This window comes from Coregonus lavaretus (assembly GCF_964263955.1).
Source record: "Coregonus lavaretus genome assembly, chromosome: 20".
Lineage (NCBI taxonomy): Eukaryota > Metazoa > Chordata > Actinopteri > Salmoniformes > Salmonidae > Coregonus > Coregonus lavaretus.
The window spans coordinates 17865225-17889215 of record NC_140007.1 but is presented as its reverse complement, the minus strand read 5'-3'; the positions used below and the strand labels follow the sequence as shown (position 1 = coordinate 17889215).

General features: G+C 41.9%; 1 protein-coding gene across 1 annotated transcript in view; it reads left to right on the top strand.

Moving 5' to 3' along the window:
• The first annotated feature begins 7893 nt into the window (after positions 1–7893).
• The window catches only part of LOC311147835 (TOX high mobility group box family member 2-like), a 137271-nt gene continuing 121173 nt past the window's right edge, over positions 7894–23991 (top strand). Inside the window, exon 1 of the mRNA XM_084184640.1 lies at positions 7894–8320. Coding sequence (XP_084040766.1) covers positions 8231–8320 — 90 coding nt within the window. The 5' untranslated portion in view covers positions 7894–8230. The remainder of the gene's footprint in view (positions 8321–23991) is intronic.

Here is a 23991-nt window from a genome sequence, read left to right as displayed (position 1 = left end):
CTTGAGAGCAAAACAGGTCACAGCTCTTGTCCCCATTCGTGTGGCGTGGAGCTCCCGCTCTCTCTGACCGGCAGAAACACAAACAGTTATCACAAGACGACTTCGGGTTGCCTTCACCGATTCCACAGCTACCAACTCCGTTTTCACCCACCCTGAAACCACATATGGATCAGCCAAAAGGCAGAGGTCAACTTTCTCCAAAAATGGCACTCTTACCGTCACAGACCCATCTTTATCCTGACCATCGGTGCAAGCCTCGGGCTCCGAGAACTTCACCACACCTGCAACTTCCAATAATTCACCCTCATTCACTTCCATTTCGCCTCCAGACCTCGATCCAGCGTACGGCTCACTCTGCTTACACTTTCCACCATTCTTCTTCGACAAACCATCTCCCTTTTTTCCACCATCTTCAACCGATTCAAGCTCACCCTCTACCTGCCTCACTCTCTTCAACCTCCTCCGTGTCTTTTTCCCCCTCCATTCCTCCTCAATATTCCAAGTATAAGTCTCCTTATAATAATATTGCACTTCTCCTAACATACAGTGAGTTCCAAACTTTTGGAGATAACTGTACCTCTCATTCTTGCCCTCTCAAGGGACACCATTTTTACCCCGCGGTCCTCCCTCCTCACTCTAAGCACCACTCTACCTCATCTCGTAAAAATCCAATCTCACTTTCATTCACAGGCACAGAATTAAACTCTGAAGCTAAGCTGGGTTGGTCCTTGAAGGGAGACCAGATGCTGCTAGAAGTGGTTTTGGAGGGCCAGTAGGAGGCACTCTTTCCTTAGGTCAAAAATAATAAATATCCCAATGCCCCAAGACAGTGATTGGGGACATTGCCCTGTGTAGGGTGCTGTCTTTTGGATGGGACGTTAAACGGGTGTCCTGACTCTCTATGGTCACTAAAGATCCCATGGCACTTATCGTAAGAGTAGGGGTGTTAACCCTGGTGCCGTTGCTAAATTCCCAATCTGGCCCTCATACCATCATGGCCACCTAATCATCCCCAGCTTTCAATTGACTCATTCATCCCCCCTCCGCTCCCCTGTAACTATTGCCCAGGTCGTTGCTGTAAATGAGAACGTGTTCTCAGTCAACTTACCTGGTAAAATAAGTTAAATAGGTTAAATAGATAAAATAAAACAGAATTCAACTATATAATTCCAAGCAGTGCATAAAAACATACAGGTTTGGGCATCTATAGAGTGGTGAGGAGGAGGAGTCTACTGTGTCCGGAAGCAACTTCACCATTCATTTTTTTGATTCAGGTTCACTCAAATATCGTTTTAAGCTTTGTTTTACTATTGACAGTTACAGCTGATTTCGGGATTGTATATCGATTTGCTATCCTTAACTATTTGTCATCTGATGTATTCGTTTCAGTCTCTGAATTGTTTAATCGAACATTTCGCCACCAGCTCCTGATATCAGGGCATACAAACTACAATCTGTGTCCTAAATTAGACTAGTGTGCATGTGCGCCCAGAATATCCTGTCCCGAGCTTGTTTTCGCCGGTTTTCCCTGGCTAAACTAGCTGGCTAGTTTTCGTCCTCATTAAGTAATTCGCTGGACACAAACTTGAAAATGATTTATTGTTTTGTTGAATAGTCATGACTGGTTCGAGCTATCTGTCGTGTTGTAAGACAACAGTGGCGAAGGATATCATTGCTGTTTAACTCAGATCCAAGTTCAGTTTTGAGATCCACCGGCGTCATTGGCGTAGCGTTAGTTGGACGTTTCTGACTGGTCTTGGAACTGTGACAATGGGCAGCCTCTCCCCATTTCGCTCGATGGGATTTGTAGTACCTTTGCCAACACAGCCAGATATGTATACAGTCTTGTACCCTTAACTTCTTTTTAAATGACTATCGTATTTGTTGATTAAATCAGACTTTATTTGTATAATGAGTAATCCAGGAATGTCATGAGTTAATTGACAACTCTACAGAGTGCCAAAGGCTACAATGAATAGCTAGATTACTTCCGGACACAAAGAGTCCATAGAGCTCCTCCTCCTCCTCAACACTCTATTAGGCCTACACATAAACCTATACTTCCAAGGACACAAACAGCTGTAATGAAACCTGCATTAATGTAATCTTATTCCATGCCATTAATGTTACAGCAAAAAGCTGAGTGAGCTTTTTGGCATTGTTTTATTTTAATGTGAAAGATAAAACAATGTTGCCTTAAAGCATCCAATGTTATTTCACACAAAGCAGAGGAGAATGAGGCTTGTGTGCTTTCCCATTTCAGCAATGATTATGAAGCTACCAATTGTTATAGGCCATGGCAAAATTCATCACCCCAACAAGGCTTTTTGGAAAATAACATTGGAACGAGGAAAGTTAGAAGTGTTATAAAAGTATAAGCTAATACAAATTGCCATTTAAGCTTAAAGTTCTTTTTGTATAATATTTGTATTATACATTTACGCAGATGATGTCATGGTATAGCAATTAGCACCACTTTTATCAAAACAATAACAGATATGTGTAGGTTTAATGACTAGCATTTATTAAGATAAAAACAACAGAGAATAGGTCTCGTTGCTGATTACAGCCATGAGTGGTGATATACATTGTACATTCTCAAAGGAGTGCAAAATATGCACAGGAGCTACATCTTATATGGCCAAGTGAGTGCAAATGTATAGGGAAAGGTTGAGAGAGCTAGCTCCCTTTGACAGCTCACTGAATTTGATGGATAGTGCTCCCTTGCCCTGTTATGTGCATGCCCATTGATGGTGAAATGGCCTATCCATTGTCTTTCAATCATGTCAAGGCAAAGTACAGAATACACTCTGCAGCGCTGTGTTGTTATTATCATACCACTAGTCTGTAGCAGATCATGAACCATCCACAAAATGGCTTAAATAGTGCATTCGGAAAGTATTCAGACCCCTTCACTTTATCCATATGTTGTTACGTTACAGCCTATTCTAAAATTGATTCAATTGTTTTTCCCCCCTCATCAATCTACACATACAGTGGGGGAAAAAAGTATTTAGTCAGCCACCAATTGTGCAAGTTCTCCCACTTAAAAAGATGAGAGAGGCCTGTAATTTTCATCATAGGTACACGTCAACTATGACAGACAAATTGAGAAAAAAAAATCCATAAAATCACATTGTAGGATTTTTAATGAATTTATTTGCAAATTATGGTGGAAAATAAGTATTTGGTCACCTACAAACAAGCAAGATTTCTGGCTCTCACAGACCTGTAACTTCTTCTTTAAGTGGCTCCTCTGTCCTCCACTCGTTACCTGTATTAATGGCACCTGTTTGAACTTGTTATCAGTATAAAAGACACCTGTCCACAACCTCAAACAGTCACACTCCAAACTCCACTATGGCCAAGACCAAAGAGCTGTCAAAGGACACCAGAAACAAAATTGTAGACCTGCACCAGGCTGGGAAGACTGAATCTGCAATAGGTAAGCAGCTTGGTTTGAAGAAATCAACTGTGGGAGCAATTATTAGGAAATGGAAGACATACAAGACCACTGATAATCTCCCTCGATCTGCAAGATCTCACCCAGTGGGGTCAAAATGATCACAAGAACGGTGAGCAAAAATCCCAGAACCACACGAGGGGACCTAGTGAATGACCTGCAGAGAGCTGGGACCAAAGTAACAAAGCCTACCATCAGTAACACACTACGCCGCCAGGGACTCAAATCCTGCAGTACAAGACGTGTCCCCCTGCTTAAGCCAGTACATGTCCAGGCCCGTCTGAAGTTTGCTAGAGTGCATTTGGATGATCCAGAAGAGGATTGGGAGAATGTCATATGGTCAGATGAAACCAAAATATAACTTTTTGGTAAAAACTCAACTCGTCGTGTTTGGAGGACAAAGAATGCTGAGTTGCATCCAAAGAACACCATACCTACTGTGAAGCATGGGGGTGGAAACATCATGCTTTGGGGCTGTTTTTCTGCAAAGGGACCAGGACGACTGATCCGTGTAAAGGAAAGAATGAATGGGGCCATGTATCGTGAGATTTTGAGTGAAAACCTCCTTCCATCAGGAAGGGCATTGAAGATGAAACGTGGCTGGGTCTTTCAGCATGACAATGATCCCAAACACACCGCCCGGGCAACGAAGGAGTGGCTTCGTAAGAAGCATTTCAAGGTCCTGGAGTGGCCTAGCCAGTCTCCAGATCTCAACCCCATAGAAAAACTTTGGAGGGAGTTGAAAGTCTGTGTTGCCCAGCGACAGCCCCAAAACATCACTGCTCTAGAGGAGATCTGCATGGAGGAATGGGCCAAAATACCAGCAACAGTGTGTGAAAACCTTGTGAAGACTTACAGAAAACGTTTGACCTGTGTCATTGCCAACAAAGGGTATATAACAAAGTATTGAGAAACTTTTGTTATTGACCAAATACTTATTTTCCACCATAATTTGCAAATAAATTCATTAAAAATCCTACAATGTGATTTTCTGGATTTTTTTTTCTCATTTTGTCTGTCATAGTTGACGTGTACCTATGATGAAAATTACAGGCCTCTCTCATCTTTTTAAGTGGGAGAACTTGCACAATTGGTGGCTGACTAAATACTTTTTTCCCCCACTGTAATAACCCATAATTACGAAGCAAAAACACATTTGCAAATGTATTAAAAATAAAACCTGAAATATCACATTTACATATGTAAGTATTCAGACTCTACTCAGTACTTTGTTGAAGCAACTTTGGCAGCGATTACAGCCTCGAATCTTCTTGGGTATGACGCTACAAGCTTGGCACACCTGTATTTGGAGAGTTTCTCCCATTCTTCTCTCTGTCAGCTCTGTCAGGTTGGATGGGGCGTGTTGCTGCACAGCTATTTTGAGGTCTCTCCAGAGATGTTCGATCGGGTTCAAGTTCGGCTCTTGCTGGGCCACTCAAGGACATTCAGAGACTTGTCCCAAAGCCACTCCTGCGTTGTCTTGGCAGTGTGCTTAGGGTCGTTGTCCTGTTGGAAGGTGAACCTTCGCCCTAGTCTGAGGTCCTGAGCGCTCCGGAGCAGGTTTTCATCAAGGATCTCTCTGTACTTTGCTCCATTCATCTTTCCCTCGATCCTGACTAGTCTTCCAGTCCCTGCCGCTGAAAAACATCCCCACAGCATGATGCTGCCACCACCATCCTTCACCGTAGGGATGGTATTGGCCAAGGGATGAGGGGTGCCTGGTTTCCTCCAGACGTGACACTTGGCATTCAGGCCAAAGAGTTCAATCTTGGTTTCATCGGACCAAAGAATCTTGTTTCTCGTGGTCTGAGAGTCCTTTAGGTGCCTCTTGGCAAACTCCAAGCGGGCTGTCATGTGCCTTTTACTGAGGAGTGGCTTCCGTCTGACCACTCTATCATAAAGGCCTGATTGGTGGAGTGCTGCAGAGATAGTTGTCCTTCTGGAAGGTTCTCCCATCTCCACAGAAGAACTCTGGAGCTCTGTCACAGTGACCATCGGGTTCTTGGTCACCTCCCTGACCAAGGCCCTTCTCTCCCGATTGCTCAGTTTGGCCGGGCGGCCAGCTCTAGGAAGAGTCTTGGTGGTTCCAAACTTCTTCCATTTAAGAATGATGGAGGCCACTGTGTTCTTGGGGACCTTCAATGCTGAAGAAATGTTTTGGTACCCTTCCCCAGATCTGTGCCTCGATACAATCCTGTCTCGGAGCTCTACGGACAATTCCTTCGACCTCATGGCTTGGTTTTTGCTCTGACATGCACTGTCAACAGTGGGACCTTGTGTAGACAGGCGTGTGCCTTTCCAAATTATGTTCAATCAATTGAATTTGCCACAGGTGGACTCCAATCAAGTTGTAGAAACATCTCAAGGATGATCAATGGAAACAGGATGCACCTCAGCTCAATTTCGAGTCTCATAGCAAAGTGTCTGATTACGTATGTAAATAAGGTATTTCTGTTTATTTTTTATTTTTATACATTTGCAAACATTTCTAAAAACCTGTTTTCGCTTTGTCATTATGCGGTATTGTGTGTAGATTGATGAGGATTTTTTATTTATTTAATTCATTTTAGAATAAGGCTGTAGAGTAACAAAATTAGGTAAAAGTGAAGGGGTCTGAATACTTTCCGAATGCACTGTATGTTTATATAAAGTAGGTCAATTTTTCAGGTGGCCAATTTGTTCCATACTGTATATTGTTGGTTGCGGCATTCAAAAATAGAGAGGACAGACTTCTTCCAAACAATCCTTCCACACCAGTACTTAGACTTATTGTGATTTGCATTTACCAACCCGAAAAACAAAGAATATGGATCTGAATAAAAAATGTTGTTGCAGTAATGTTATATTGACAGGATAGGCCTTCAACAATGTATTTGTAAACTCTAGATGTTCCCCATATAGAGTAACCTATGACTGATAATGTTATTTTGACAGGAGACAACAACAATGTATTTGTAAACTATGGATGTTCCTTAAGATTGGTTGTGGACCTGTTCCATTCTGGACCCGATAGTGCATGCCGATTGTGTCGTGTGGACCTGACTGCATAGAGTTGCTTTGCCACTGTCAGCACACACAGGGTTAACTCTGTGGCCCAGTGCCATAGATTCATGGGAGTGGAATGTGGAGTGCTGTATATATAGGGCTCCCTTTCCCAGCAGCCTTCACTGCCCACTGAATGCTAATGATCAGTATTATTAAAGCACAATTGACGGGCTAGCAACCAAACAAGATAATCAAATTACTTCTAAAGCTTTATTGTCCTTTAATTACTTAATGCTCTATGGCTATTAACGAACAAAAACACTACCCACTTTAATGCAACATTTAATTTGATGTGGCTGGGGAAAAAACAATAGTAAAGATAAAAGCTGGATAATGTAATCTAGCTCACAATACTGCTGTTGACAAATAATACAACAATAATTGTTGAGTTTGAGGTGGTATTTACTGAGACATGTTATTATAATACTATGTCCCATTGTCTCACACCAGTCTGTCTGCCTAATAATGCTGTATCTTTTCAGTTATACATTAAACAAACTACAACTTATCAAGGCTTTATAGTGCATTTACAAATAATTTATAAACAAAGTCATAAAGGATATTATTACTTTTTTATTTGGTGCTTTATTAAATGTGGCATTACCCCTTTGCCACCCTAAGGATGACATTTGGTTACATTAATGATTGAAAAAAGTAATGCAACTCCAAATGCATTACTAAAGTGTAGGTTGTATGCAGCATATACTTTAGATTTGCATAAAGGACGCATAGCCTACTAAAAACATTGTAAAATGCATTACTTTAATACATGTAATAATAAATATAATAACAAACGTATGAGGTACAGTATTGAAGAATCCGCTGAAGGAAATTATCATTTTCATGGGAACCCTTTTCTTGATCAGGTTCCAAATCAAAAGGCTAGCTGCATTTAAATTGGAAATAAATGGTTGGTCTAGGTTTTGCATAATTACGTGCTTTAAGAGGTTTGTGTTTAAGTTATAATGTATGAAAAGAAAAACCCTGAAGAAACCATGCATTGACAGCAGAATGTGGGTCCTAACGCGTTCCTTTCAGCATGGCACACTAAACCAAATGGAACATTTGGAAAGCAATAGACCTTGTAGTAGCAGTGGGTGCTTTATAATGCACAGCCGTGCACACTACTACATTTCCAGCTAATCAGAATCGCGCAGTTGCAGAAAGGAGAGCGGTTGTCAAGGCAGCCACCAATATCCCCTCCCCCTTTTCCTTCCTTTCCCGTTTATCAGCAGAGGTCGCATGGCATATTGAGAAGAACAGTCCAACCACTTCTCTGTCCTGGAACCAATGTATGAATATGCACCTCCGTGACAAAGAATATGGAGTATGAGAACAGCGGGGGGAAAATAAGCTACATATTCAGAGGGCTCGTCTTATGCTTTTTTACATAAACCAAGGGGGGATCTTTAATTTAATTTGTTCAGGAGTACGTAATAGTATAACCGATCTGGATATTTGCTGTTCTTTTTGTTCTACGGTTTAGTGATAACTGTATTTGGCTCTCCAAAGTGGACGCGTCTTGTAGTCTAGCGAAAAAAGGACTGTGCATCACCGGGACGCGAGTTGGTGCAGAAGTTCAACCACGAACGGATGTGAGGGAAGAGTGCACTGAGAACCTCAACCACCTTTCTTTCTCTCCTATTTTGTTTGGCTAAACAATAGAGTCAAAGTCAAAGACGCTGAAACTGATTTCATGCCGTCAGTCTCGCAGACCCTGACATGGACGTGAGATTTTATCCTACGCACCCGTCAAGTGTGGGTTCTGAACCAAGTTGTCTAAACTCGTTGGACTATTACCACGCGAACAAGGTAAATACAAAGTGCAGTCCTCCTCGTGCGGTAGTGCCAAGAGTTTGAAGTCTACACATTTTCTCACCTGCCCTCGCTTCTTCTTCAGCATGTCTGCAACATTTACGCAATGCACGTGTAGGCTATGGAATGTGGTGTTTAACTGAAACTGTATGAGTGTTTCCTTCAACGGTAATTTGTTTCCTTCTACAAAAATGATACATTTTGAGACGGGGTTCGTTCCCTGACAAACCACACCTCCACATAGCCACGTTTTTCTCTACTACATATCTTCAGTCAACATTTTGGGCATGTAATATAACTATTCTAGGCTAGAACATATAACTATGTTTTATTTGGATACCTGCTACAATATGTGTAGCCTACATGATTGCTGTTAGAACCAGTCTAGGCTAACGTTACGTTTGATAAACTATCTCGCTGTTATCTTAATGCATTGCTCTTGCAAATGAATGAATGCACTTTCATGTTACCCTACATTTATAACCAGAGTGCGAATTATACGGTGACATTCGGGGGTCTATTTCTTTTCACGGGACCTCCTGTGTGAACGCGCTTGCGTGTACAAGAAAATGTTGTATGGGCCTAATAGTAAAGACATGTCATTTAAAGGTAAAACATGTTTTATTATATTTTAATTTGGCTTGAACACAACCAGTCATGGTTGTCAAACAAATCACTTCAAAAAGTAGGATACCTGTGCATGTTCGTTCACTCCAAAATAATTCCATTATCCAAACAGTGCAGTGCACTCGCGTCATTTAATGAATGGAAAGAGGCATCCGTAACAAAACACCTAACTGTTATGACATTCGGCGATTGTCATTGGGTCTACATTCTTGTAGCCTGAATTCATTTATGCGTCTTGTTGACAAAATGACCTATTTTTTGTAGAAAGAACAGTTGGGACACCTGAAAAGGGGCTGAAATACAGGACTGTCCCGGGATGATAAGTGCAGCCACATGGCGCAGAGGTGGGGGTGTTCGTTTAATTTGGAATAAGCTTTAATTTTCATATTTACCACTGTAGCAGTAGGCATAGGAATTACATTTGAAACAAATAGGATAATGGTTCAATTAGCATTATGTAGAGACCACCCCATCCAAATTTTCACATTTTTGTCATTTGAATAATAATTTAGTCTAGTTATTGTCAAAATGACATAAAACAGTGGGCCATTTTAGTCAACTAAATGCCCTTTCATTTTAGTCACATCACATTTTTGTTGCTTCATTAATCGATAGTTAACTATGACTTCCATGTGCACAAACATACATAGCCTTGTCCTACCAACATATTTTTTGTCATAACATCCTATTGCATGATTCTCTTCCTAACAGCCAAGTTGGCAGAAGAACACATTACTCTGCAGACTAATATTTTCCCCTGGTGGCACTGGTGCCACTAACTTTTTCAGTTGGTGCATGTTTTGGTCACACCAATTTTTTTCTTCGGCGTCACGCAATATAAGATTTTTCAAATCACCTTACAAAGTAATTCGCAGTGCTTTAGACTGTGTAATAGACTACTGAGATGGTAGGCTATTCAATAAATACGTTTTTTCATCTAACATGTCCAAGCAGGAATGCATGATTCAAGATATTTTGATGTGCAACTTAATCCAGTGATTGTCATGAATTGTGAGTTGACAATAGGGTATTGTTGTTATATTTTACTGTTAAAATAGGGCTCCAGAATTTTCAGAATTTTGTTCAATAGATCATCTCTATTGCACTCCACACTGCCCTCTGCCACCTGGACAAGAGTAACACCTATGTGAGAATTCTGTTCATTGACTACAGCTCTGTGCTCAACACCATAGTGCCCTCCAAGCTCAACACTAAGCTCAGGACACTAGGACTAAACACCTCCCTCTGCAACTGGATTCTGGACTTCCTGAAGGGCCGCCCCCAGATGGTGAGGGTAGGCAACAACACATCCGCCATGCTGACCCTCAACACGGGGGCCCCACAGGGGTGCGTGCTTAATCCCCTCCTGTACTGGCGGACACGAGCCATGACCGCAGTCAAATTCCACATGACCGTTTATTCACGGTAACTAGGCTTCTCCAAGCTATGATGATGCTGCTGATGATGGTCATTAGTCGCAAAAACCATCAAGCGCTATGATGAAACTGGCTCTCATGAGCACCGCCACAAGAATGGAAGACCCAGAGTTAACTCTGCTGCAGAGCATAAGTTCATTAGAGTTACCAGTCTCAGAAATTGCAGCCCAAATAAATGCTTCACAGAGTTCAAGTAACAGACACATCTCAACATCAACTGTTCAGAGGAGACTGTGTGAATCAGGCCTTCATGGTCAAATTGCTGCAAAGAAACCACTACTAAAGGACACCAATAAGAAGAAGAGACTTGCTTGGGCCAAGAAACACGAGCAATGGACATTAGACCGGTGGAAATTTGTCCTTTAGTCTTGAGTCCAAATTGGAGATTTTTGGTTCCAACCGCCGTGTCTTTGTGAGACGCGGTGTGGGTGAACGGATGATCTCCGCATGTGTATTTCCCACCGTAAAGCATGGAGGAGGAGGTGTTATGGTGTTGGGGTGCTTTTGCTGGTGACATTGTCTGTGATTTATTTAGAATTCAAGGCACACATAACCAGCATGGCTACCACAGCATTCTGCAGCGATACACCATCCCATCTGGTTTGGGCTTATTGGGACTATCATTTGTTTTTCAACAGAACAATGACCCAACACACCTCCAGGCTGTGTAAGGGCTATTTTACCAAGAAGGAGAGTGATGGAGTGCTGCATCAGATGTAGTCCCCTGTAGCTCAGTTGGTAGAGCATGGTGCTTGCAACGCCAGGGTTGTGGGTTCGTTTCCCACGGGGGGCCAGTATGAAAATGTATGCACTCACTAACTGTAAGTCGCTTTGGATAAGAGCGTCTGCTAAATGACTAAAATGTAAATGTAATGACCTGGCCTCCACAATCCCCCAACCTCAACCAAATTGAGATGGTTTGGGATGAGTTGGACCGCAGAGTGAAGGAAAAGCAGCCAACAAGTGCTCAACATATGTGGGAAAAGCATTCCAGGTGAAGCTGGTTGAGAGAATGCCAAGAGTGTGCAAAGCTGTCATCAAGGCAAAGGGTGGCTATTTTGAAGAATATAAAATATATTTTGATTTAACACTTCTTTGGTTACTACATGATTCCTTATGTGTTATTTCATAGTTGTGATGTCTTCACTATTATTCTACAATGTAGAAAATAGTAAAAATAAAGAAAAACACTTGAATGGGTAGGTGTTCTAAAACTTTTGACCGGTAGTGTATATTTTGATAAGGTTTGTATCACAACTAAAGTGGCCAAATAACTTCTTAAAATTAAGCACATTCATCCGCTTTACAACCGGTGTAGAGCCTAACTGGCATACATAGGCGGCGAGTGAGTTTCAAGTTTGGGGAAGATCGTTTTCCCCATAAAAATGCACCTTTGTATTTATTTTATCTTTATTTAACTAGCCAAGTCAGTTAAGAACAAATTATTATTTACAATGACGGCCTACACCGGCCAAACCCGGACGACCCTGGGCCAATTGTGCACCGCCCTATGGGACTCCCAATCACAGCCAGTTGTGATAAAGCCTGGAATCGAACCAGGGGGTCTGTAGTGACGCTTCAAGCACTGAGATGCAGTGCCTTAGACCGCTGCACCACTCAGGAGCCCTTGCGGTCACTTTTGAGAACAGTGTTTTCCTGCTAATTGATTGCATTTTGGAACATTCGTGCTTATAGCCTACTGCCATGTGCGCATTGCTGCGCTTATAATGTGAAGAGCCTTATAGTTTATCAACATTTTGAGCTAAACGTTCTGATCTGTTGCATCAGCCTCATTGCTTTTAAATGTGTTTTGATGCAAGTGGTTGTATTAATTTGGGATCTATCGCATCCCAAAACTGTCCCAGAGTATGTTTGGAAATGTTTTTTCTTGCACAGAAGGACAAGTTGACCAATAGAATAGTACTATGGGGGATAGTAGGTTAACATAGGCTAGTGCTTTTGCTGTTCAATAGGCCTACTCATCTTGTTGGCTGACAAAAAGTAGGCTAAATGTGGACAGTTCTTCTAACATCTTCAGCTTTATTAAAATGTAATTTACACAGCCAAGTCAAAGGGTCGCAAAATGCGACTAAATGGTCGCAGTCTTGAACACTGTCCCTTGACATACTGTAGCTATGTTGTAGTCAAAGTTCTGTCATAAATAGTGGTTACAGCAAGCTAACTAGCTAGCATTATCAAGCTGTTATTACCTGAGCGTATGTATTGGAATGATGCGCTTTCAGATGTCTGTTGCGGTTGGTAGTATCTTTTCCCGTCAATTTGTGGGTAGAAACGCTGTCTTCTCCCGTGGAAATGTTGCATTCGGTCTTGTTTGAATCAACCTGATACGTAAAGTGGCTCCAAACGTTGCCCTTTACTCTACCAGGAACTCTCCACCGGGAGAGGAGCCATGCCTTATTCGCATGATTGATTTGTTGCCGCCAGATTGGAAAACGGTTGCATGGCAGAGAGGTGACTCGTGAATGACCTGGGCATGGTATTTATTTTCCACCGCATTGCAACATTGCAATGAGAGAGCCTTACAATTCTGCTAATGTCATGCATGCTTTTGATTGGACCAAACAAATAACACTGAAAAGCTCTCAATGTCTCCTAAAACTCTTGTAAAATCCACTTACTAGTAAGATTTTAGTCACAGAGAACACTTAGTCTCGTCTCATTTTCGTCAACAGAAATTACAAAAATGTTTTGTTTAGTTATCATTATTTTATTGGTCTATTCAGTCAGTTATCGTCTCGTTAATTTAGGGGGGCTCATGTCTCATTCAGTGGGTCTGAGACCCCCCTCTGGGCCACTGTAATCCGCACCTTCTTGGATTATTATTCTTAGGCTACTGTGCTCGTTCTGAGAGGCTATCCCGTCAGATGAATGAGCATGTTGGAACAAAATAGGCCATGGGCTATTTGTCCATATTGACCATATCACTTGTGGTCATTCATCATAAAAAAATGTTTTAAGCTTGTGTCAAATGTACAATTAGACATTTAGTTGATAGTTGTTTAGACAGTTAGTTTATATACTTTTTTTGCCCCAACGAATTGAGGCTGTTCTGAGGGCGAAAGGGGGTGCAACTCAATATTAGAAGGATGTACCTAATGTGTTCTACACTCAGTGTATATCTTCACACTTACGTGAATGTGCCGGTGAAGCATATGAAAAAGATGGGAAAGTATTGTTGCTCTCAGAGAAAAGGGGAACTTTATTAGCCAAGTACACCACAGCAATAAATGTCAAGATAACATGCAGTAGAGTACCGTGTATTTTTGGTTCTTTTTCACCCATGCAGGTGACAGCTGCCCCTCCATCTCACACTCCTTCACGTATATCCTTAAAAGATATAAGATGAAGTACAACATGAACCAAAACATGAGCAAAGTAGAGTTGTTTAGAAAGCTAGACTGCCACATACTTTATCAAATTGGAGTGCCAAGGCGAAACAGTAACGAGTGCATCTTACCATTACTTTCACCATAACAGCTTATGTGCAATGAAATAACACATACAGTGAGGGAAAAAAGTATTTGATCCCCTGCTGATTTTGTAAAGCATACTTAATTTTAAAAAATGCACATACTTCTATTTTCGCATACTGAGAATGTGTCATGCGCGATTGCGTTGTTTTCCACTATTCGTTGATTTCTGTAGTGCATCCCCATATCTAATTGATCAGCTGTTGTCAAAGCCGAAATGAGTATGACATCCGGGCATTTAAAGTATACTTGATGTTTGAAATGTCGCATACTATTAAACATGATTTTTTCCTCATACTCCAGTGGCCTACTATTTAGGACGCAATTATGGGTATTCGGACACGGCCAGTATCTCAGGAAGAAAGAACGCATGAAGTTGGCTATAATAGGCTATATTGGAATGCTCCCAAATATGTCTTCCGTCCCTTGAATCTCAGGTATTTATTTGAAATATTAAAAGGTGGGCCTATGCTTCTGGTTGGGAGGTCCCTCACAAGGCGAGATTACAATCACCCCACATGTAACACTAACTGCCTTCACTGGCATTACAAATGAGACCGAGACCATTGCGACCATCTGATCTCATGTTAACAAGGTGCACAGGGTCAGTTTCTTATCCTCAAACCGTCGTCAAACTGGCTGTCTCATTAAGAGTTGCATCAACCTCTCTAATGTAGTCTATATCTATATCTGATCTCTCAGTAGCTAATCGTCTTAGGTGGGCTCTGCTGCCAAGATCCTCAGGAATTTTGACACATACCCTTTCAGAGATGGAAAGGAGGCAAAAGAGTCATGTGTTCTCATTTCCATTACAAGATAATATGCTATTAGCAGACACTTTTATTTAAAGTGACTTCCAGTAGTGTGTGTAAAATGTTCATATGGGTGGCCCCAGTGGGAGCCGAACCCACTGTCTTGACATTGTATGCGCCATGCTCTACCAACTGAGCCACACATTTGCTGTTTTAGTTTTTTGTTGCACACTTCCTAATTAGACATTGTGATCCCTGGTTAAACCTATGACCTATTTTGGGAGGGAGATGAGAATATGATTGGCTTAACGGTGAGGTGATTGGCCTAAAAAAAGGTTGGAAATTGGGGAGATTAAACAATTCTTGTTTCTTACTATCCCTCTGAAAAGCAATTTGCAGTCTGAGGAAACGTTTTTATTTTTATAGGTCTTGAATTAACAAGTTTCACGTGTCTCACCCAAGCTTAAATGGAAAACATGATAAAACATTTGCTGGTATAGTTAAAAAGGTATTTATTTGCCAAACATTTTCCAGAGCAAATGTACTACTTACTTTCAAATCCACATAGGTTACAAACCTTGTTATGGTAACTAATTAGCATGCTTATGAGGCATCCAGAGAATCAAGAATGGTATGGTTCTGTTTTAGCATACAACTGTTAATTTTAGTGTGACTGCTCTTGTATATTTTAAAGGTATTTCAAGGTAATTAATTACAGTAAGAGGTTAATCAATGACCTCATGATTCAGTTCAACTGACCATGGCACTCTCCATTATTGGTTGAAATGTCTTGATGAGAGAAAATGTGAAGCCTTTTTTCAGATTTCATTTTTATATAGCTCCAAAGCATTGCATGTAAATTCCTCCATAATGCATTTTACATCCTATAGCTAGCCATTTTACTTGGTGGAGCTGAACCATGCACATTTGAGGGCAAATGGAATTCTGTGAAAATGATCATGAAAGGGGCTGCTGGAGGAGGTAAAGGGAATTGGTAAAGAGTTGAGATACTGTACAAGAGCTTGAGCTCCTCAACTGACTTTCACATGTCCATGAATAACTCTGAATAATGTCTGTGATAATGCACTCTCTTACTCTGTGGCGCTCCCGCAGCCTAGAAATAACATCAAACGTTGTAATTACTGCAATCTTTGTGCTACTTTGGAAATATGAAATAGTACCATGTTTTAGTTGTGGTCTCTACCTTTGCTTTCAGGACATTAAGTAATTGCTGCATAGGTTGTCTGTAAACGAAAGAAAATAATGGAATTGAACTCAATTTTTTCTTCTAGATGTTTTGTACAGCTGTAATTATGTGTGGCCTTCTATTCTGTCATTCAGCACGTTCAGTTTGTTTTGGGAAATAAGGGTACACAATGGCAAATCCACTGTTTGTATAACTAAATCAGACAGTGCAGCTGTCCTTCTGTTCTACAGTATGCTGAACAATTTAAGCGGAGGCCGCACCCATGTCCTATATTTTCAGACAACTGACATCTGTCTTCATGGGCCATGACTAGTGAGCTGTTTATTTTAAAACTGGATGACTTATGATATGTTTTTCTTTAGCAATAAATTAGGTACACCCATCTAGTACCGGGTCGGACCCCCCTTTGTCCAGTGCTTGTGATCGCGTGCCCACTGGAGCCGCTTCTTCTTGTTTTTAGCTGATAGGAGTGGAACCTGGTGTGCAATAGCCCATCCGTGACAAGGACCGACGATTTGTGCGTTCCGAGATGCCGTTCTGCACACCACTGTTGTACTGCGCCGTTATTTGCCTGTTTGTGGCCTGTTAGCTTGCATGATTCTTGCCATTCTCCTTCAACCTCTCATCAACGAGCTGTTTTCGCCCACAGGACTGCTGCTGACTGGATGTTTATTGTTTGTTGCACCATTCTCGGTAAACCCTAGACACTGTCACGTGTGAAAAGCCCAGGAGGCCAGCCGTTTCTGAAACACTTGAACCGGCGTGCCTGGAACCGATGATCATACAATGCTCAAAGTCGCTTGGGTCACTCGTTTTGCCCATTCTAACGTTCAATCGAACAGTAAACTGGATGCCTATCTGCCTCCTATATAGACTAAGCCAAGGCCACGTAACTCATTGTCTGTAGGAGCGAACCATTTTAGTTTTCCTAATGAACTGGCTACTGAGTGTGTGTGTGTGTGTGTATGTATGTATATGTATATATGTGTATGTATATATGTGTATATATATATATATATATATATATATATACACAGTGGGGAGAACAAGTATTTGATACACTGCCGATTTTGCAGGTTTTCCTACATACAAAGCATGTAGAGGTCTGTCATTTTTATCATAGGTACACTTCAACTGTGAGAGACGGAATCTAAAACAAAAATCCAGAAAATCACATTGTATGATTTTTAAGTAATTAATTTGCTTTTTATTGCATGACATAAGTATTTGATACATCAGAAAAGCAGAACTTAATATTTGGTACAGAAACCTTTGTTTGCAATTACAGAGATCATACGTTTCCTGTAGGTCTTGACCAGGTTTGCACACACTGCAGCAGGGATTTTGGCCCACTCCTCCATACAGACCTTCTCCAGATCCTTCAGGTTTCGGGGCTGTCGCTGGGCAATACGGATTTTCAGCTCCCTCCAAAGATGTTCTATTGGGTTCAGGTCTGGAGACTGGCTAGGCCACTCCAGGACCTTGAGATGCTTCTTACGGAGCCACTCCTTAGTTGCCCTGGCTGTGTGTTTCGGGTCATTGTCATGCTGGAAGACCCAGCCACGACCCATCTTCAATGCTCTTACTGAGGGAAGGAGGTTGTTGGCCAAGATCTCGCGAGACATGGCCCCATCCATCCTCCCCTCATTACGGTGCAGTCATCCTGTCCCCTTTGCAGAAAAGCATCCCCAAAGAATTATGTTTCCACCTCCATGCTTCACGGTTGGGATGGTGTTCTTGGGGTTGAACTCATCCTTCTTCTTCCTCCAAACACGGCGAGTGGAGTTTAGACCAAAAAGCTCTATTTTTGTCTCATCAGACCACATGACCTTCTCCCATTCCTCCTCTGGATCATCCAGATGGTCATTGGCAAACTTCAGACGGGACATGCGCTGGCTTGAGCAGGGGGACCTTGCGTGCGCTGCAGGATTTTAATCCATGACGGCGTAGTGTATTACTAATGGTTTTCTTTGAGACTGTGGTCCCAGCTCTCTTCAGGTCATTGACCAGGTCCTGCCGTGTAGTTCTGGGCTGATCCCTCACCTTCCTCATGATCATTGATGCCCCACGAGGTGAGATCTTGCATGGAGCCCCAGACCGAGGGTGATTGACCGTCATCTTGAACTTCTTCCATTTTCTAATAATTGCGCCAACAGTTGTTGCCTTCTCACCAAGCTGCTTGCCTATTGTCCTGTAGCCCATCCCAGCCTTGTGCAGGTCTACAATTTTATCCCTGATGTCCTTACACAGCTCTCTGGTCTTGGCCATTGTGGAGAGGTTGGAGTCTGTTTGAGTGTGTGGACAGGTGTCTTTTATACAGGTAACGAGTTCAAACAGGTGCAGTTAATACAGGTAATGAGTGGAGAACAGGAGGGCTTCTTAAAGAAAAACTAACAGGTCTGTGAGAGCCGGAATTCTTACTGGTTGGTAGGTGATCAAATACTTATGTCATGCAATAAAATGCAAATTAATTACTTAAAAATCATACAATGTGATTTTCTGGATTTTTGTTTTAGATTCCGTTTCTCACAGTTGAAGTGTACCTATGATAAAAATTACAGACCTCTACATGCTTTGTAAGTAGGAAAACCTGCAAAATCGGCAGTGTATCAAATACTTGTTCTCCCCACTGTGTGTATATATATACATATATATATATATAGTGAGGGAAAAAAGTATTTAATCCCCTGCTGATTTTGTACGTTTGCCAACTGACAAAGAAATGATCAGTCTATAATTTTAATGGTAGGTTTATTTGAACAGTGAGAGACAGAATAACAACAAAATCCAGAAAAACGCATGTCAAAAATGTTATAAATTGATTTGCATTTTAATGAGGGAAATAAGTATTTGACCCCCTCTCAATCAGAAAGATTTCTGGCTCCCAGGTGTCTTTTATACAGGTAACGAGCTGAGATTAGGAGCACACTCTTAAAGGGAGTGCTCCTAATCTCAGTTTGTTACCTGTATAAAAGACACCTGTCCACAGAAGCAATCAATCAATCAGATTCCAAACTCTCCACCATGGCCAAGACCAAAGAGCTCTCCAAGGATGTCAGGGACAAGATTGTAGACCTACACAAGGCTGGAATGGGCTACAAGACCATCGCCAAGCAGCTTGGTGAGAAGGTGACAACAGTTGATGCGATTATTCGCAAATGGAAGAAACACAAAATAACTGTCAATCTCCCTCGGCCTGGGGCTCCATGCAAGATCTCACCTGGTGGAGTTGCAATGATCATGAGAATGGTGAGGAATCAGCCCAGAACTACACAGGAGGATCTTGTCAATGATCTCAAGGCAGCTAGGACCATAGTCACCAAGAAAACAATTGGTAACACACTACGCCGTGAAGGACTGAAATCCTGCAGCGCCCGCAAGGTCCCCCTGCTCAAGAAAGCACATATACATGCCCGTCTGAAGTTTGCCAATGAACATCTGAATGATTCAGAGGAGAACTGGGTAAAAGTGTTGTGGTCAGATGAGACCAAAATTGAGCTCTTTGGCATCAACTCAACTCGCCGTGTTTGGAGGAGGAGGAATGCTGCCTATGACCCCAAGAACACCATCCCCACCTTCAAACATGGAGGTGGAAACATTATGCTTTGAGGGTGTTTTTCTGCTAAGGGGACAGGACAACTTCACCGCATCAAAGGGATGATGGATGGGGCCATGTACCGTCAAATCTTGGGTGAGAACCTCCTTCCCTCAGCCAGGGCATTGAAAATGGGTAGTGGATGGGTATTCCAGCATGACAATGACCCAAAACACACGGCCAAGGCAACAAAGGAGTGGCTCAAGAAAGAGCACATTAAGGTCCTGAAATGGCCTAGCCAGTCTCCAGACCTTTAATCCCATAGAAAATCTGTGAAGGGAGCTGAAGGTTTGAGTTGCCAAACGTCAGCCTCGAAACCTTAATTACTTGGAGAAGATCTGCAAAGAGGAGTGGGACAAAATCCCTCCTGAGATGTGTGCAAACCTGGTGGCCAACTACAAGAAACGTCTGAACTCTGTGATTGCCAAGAGATAAAAATATAAAATAATAAGATACATGATAAAATGCAATTGTGTTCGTTGTTTGTAGCTTATGCCTGCCCATACCAAATCCCCATCACCATGGGGCACTCTACTCACAATGTTGAATGCTCGCCCACACGACGCCATACGGTTGTGTGGCTGGTTGGACGTACTACCAAATTCTCTAAAACGACGTTGGAGGCGGCTTTTGGTAGAGAAATGAACATTAAATTATCTGGAAACAGCTCTGGTAGACATGTCTACAGTCAGCATGCCAATTGCATGCTCCCTCAAGACATCTGTGGCATTGTGTTGTGTGACAAAACTGCACATTTTAGAGTGGCCTTTTATTGTCCACAGCACAAGGTGCACCTGTCTAATGATCATGCTGTTTCAACAGCTTCTTGATATGCCACACCTGTCAGGTGGATGGATTACCTTGGGAATGGAGAAATGCTCACTAACAGGGATGTAAACAACTTTGTACACCAAATTTGAGAGAAATAAGGTTTTTGTGCATATGGAACATTTCTGGGATCTTTTATTTCAGCTCATGAAACATGGGACCAACACTTTACGTGTTGCGTTTTATATTTTTGTTCAGTGTATATTCACACACATGAAACCAATGCAAAACTAGTTGATCTGAAGCATTTGCAATATTGTTAATTCCATTAGATGTCAGTCCTTAAAGGAAATCCAGGAAATAATTCAAGCTACGTTACGGTTTTATATCCTAGGGCAACAAAGTAATGTAGCTATTAGCTAATATCAAGCTCTATCGTATGTGGTGAAGGGAGAGCGAGTGGAATGGGTTGAAGTAATCAGAGCCACACAGCAGGTGGACAGTGTGTGCATCTCAAATGGCACACTATTCCACTGTCAATCTCAAATGGCACACTATTCCCTATGTAGTGCGCTACTTTTGACGAGGGCCCATACGATGTATTGCACTATGTAGGGAATAGTGGGCCATTTGGGATGCACCCAGTGTGTTCTCACTCCGACCTCAGCCATTCACTGGTTTTGCTGACTATGACATCACAATCACAATTGCTTTTCTAGACTGTGAAGGGGAAGGCCATGCATACCACAGTGTGGACTCATGACACAGAGGGCCCTGGAGGAACAACATGCAGTAAATCACTTGTGCTTCAAGGAGATGTTGTTATGGGAATTCCTACCATTTGAAATCATCCATGGGGAAGATATTTTGTACAGGAGACTCACTAGATTATTTTCGTTAGATGTGAGAAAGTCTTCAGTCCCCCATCCCATTTTGAACCTGTAACTGAGTGCATTTTGTTCTGCCCCAAGCTTTAGATTCTCAGGAAAGACATCCATTTGAATGTGTAACTTTTTTGCCAAGTTTTAATAAAACACCTCAACTGTAATATCATCAAGAGAGTAATTACAGCATAGAATAACTCCATCCAGCTCATCTGAGAACAGGAATTGGTCCTATTTAAGAGTTGGACCTATTAAAATCAGCCGGAAGAGAGAGCAGCAAAGGAAGCCAAGAAATGGGGAAGAATCCTCAGTCCATACTGTGCATGTAGTGTTTGTGTTGAGTCTCTCTCTGTGTGTTGGATAGTGCGAGAGGGAGAGGGAGAAAGAGTGATTGAGAGAGAAAGAGAGAGAGAGAGACAGAAAAATTGATACCCGTGCACTAATTAGTGGGACTGGCAGCCAGAGATTGAGAGTGCGGGGGGGGGGGGGGGTAGTCTGTTCCTCGGAGACCAGTCAGCCTGTTCCAGTAAGACTTCGTCAGAACGAGCCTCCCATAGGGCAAATCCACGGCACTCTAATTTTACATGCAGAAAAGAAAGAGCCGGCTGTGGAGTAGGCCTCTGGGTGTTGTATTAAGCGTTGATTATGTTTGTTAATGGTTACGAGCGCATAGAAGTCAAAAGCTGGGGTTGTTAAAATGGATGCGCTAATAACAGTGTACGTCCATCACATTGGTTCAACTTCTAGATGCATGAGGACAGACGCATGGACAAACATTTTGGATGTCCTAGCATCACAAGGAAGCTTTTGTTCTACTGGCCTTGTCATGTTCATAGACCTTTCTGGTATCCTTCAGCATTTTGTGTGTGGGGTGGAGTTGTGCAGCATATTTGAGGGGTTCAGTTTGAGCAAGGCGAGGGACAAAATCGCTAATCCTGATCACCTAATGAGTAGTTATTTGGTATGTAGCTGTTTTGCAGTCTCACAAAGCCAACCTTCCAAATTGTGCCTCTTTGACGAAGCTATTGGAATATCGGACAATTGTTTTAACAAACCCTGGGCTTTCGAGGCTAAATGTTTTGTAGATCAGTGATTCTGCCCAGTCCGGCTGCAATGTAGAGGATTTCAAAGTCAGGCATACACTAAGCTATATGGAATTGTTTTAAGAAGGTTATACCAATGATCATTTAGCTATTTGATTTAGAATTGTAAGATCCCTTGAACTATAAAGAAAATATAAAACAATTATTTGATGAGAAATAAAAATGTGGCCTTACTGCTATTAGCCCGTACAAACACATTGAATAAAAGATTCACTACGGAGCAAAAAATCTAAAGAAAGTTTGTTCTGAAGTGTCTGTCCTATATCTAAGAGATTAACAAAGATCAGGAAACATTATTATGAAATGTTATTAATTTTTTAAACATGTATTTAACCCCTTATATTTGGCACTAAACTGTCTCCATATACACTGAGTATACAAAACAGTTCCAAGATGCTTGTGGGGGTCGTAGAGCAAAACGGAGAACACCATCGTGTTCGTGAGAGTCTCAACTTTCCATAGAGGGGTACTTAATAGTTTGTAGGCCAAACCGTTCGGACGCTGCTCGGGCTGTGTGTATGTATGGAAGATTCTGAGCTGGACAAACATTCACAGTTGTCTCAGCCTCCTGAGGTATGTCCTGTACAAATAGTATCAGCAATGGCAAGCTCTTCGTCTGGCTTAAAGGCTCTTTCCCACACTTGTTTTTTCAGAATATCCTTTACAAACATTATCGGGTGAATGTCAATGCCGTGTTTACACTGCGGCCTGGAGGGATGGTATCAATGAAAAAAGGTTAAATTCATTAATGATCTAGCTCCAAATGCAAACAAACAAGTAGCTAGAGATGGGAAGAGGATACAGTCTAGCATTTTATCCAACTGTTCTAACAGTTCAAGTAGTTCTTTAAAAGGCTAAAATCTAGACACCAAAGGTACGTTTTGTGGTAATGTTGCGTTGTTCTGTTGCAAAATGGCAGTATTGCATCATCCCTTGTAGATCCAACATATGTTTAGTTTGTGGTGTGTTACCCTCAGCCTCACACAAGGAATTTCTAAAAATAAATGGCGTACATGCAATCCATCACCATGACATAGAATTTGTGTTATATTTAGTATCAGTCTCTTTCAGAAATCCATTGGGTTTATCGATCCTATTGGTTGGTAGGTAGGAGATGGACCTGATAGACTGTGCCTCTCTCTTATACGAGGCTGTGTCTCCTGCCTTGTCCCTCGTCTGTCAGGAATGGCAGATTTATTGTGTGTGACATATTTAGCTAGCAGATATAATTGCCTGTGCGAGTTGATGATAGCCCCGTCCAATGGAGTCACTGGAGATGGCGCCGGCAGCGCGACAGCGAGATCGAATCTGTGGCTCATTCTTCTTCATTGAGACTTAATGATGAGATTCATTCACAATGGGCAGAGAGAAACATTACAGTGTATGGCAGAGCCAAGCAGAAGCCATCTTTTTCTCACTGCATTGCTGTAATGAAGTGGTGTGGCAGGACAGAGAGGGAGAGAGGGAGAGAGGGAGAGAGGGAGGCCCTATTTGTCTTTGTTTTGTCCGGCTGTTTAGTTTCAGCCATCCTGTTGAGTGATGTAAGAAAAACAAACGGAGAAAATAAAGTATGACACCTTGTTATGCTCAGTTGATTCTGTTTTATCTGAACAACACCATGACAACTAAGTAATGTTGTTAACCCTGCAAACACAGGAAAGAGAACCATAAACATATATTTTTTATAGAACTGTTAATCACACAGTAGACAGTAGTGAAAAAACACTACCTGTGTGTGCACGCTTGTATGCATGTGTATGTGTGTTGGGGAGAGCGGGAGAGCGAGAGAAACAGAGATGGTGAAA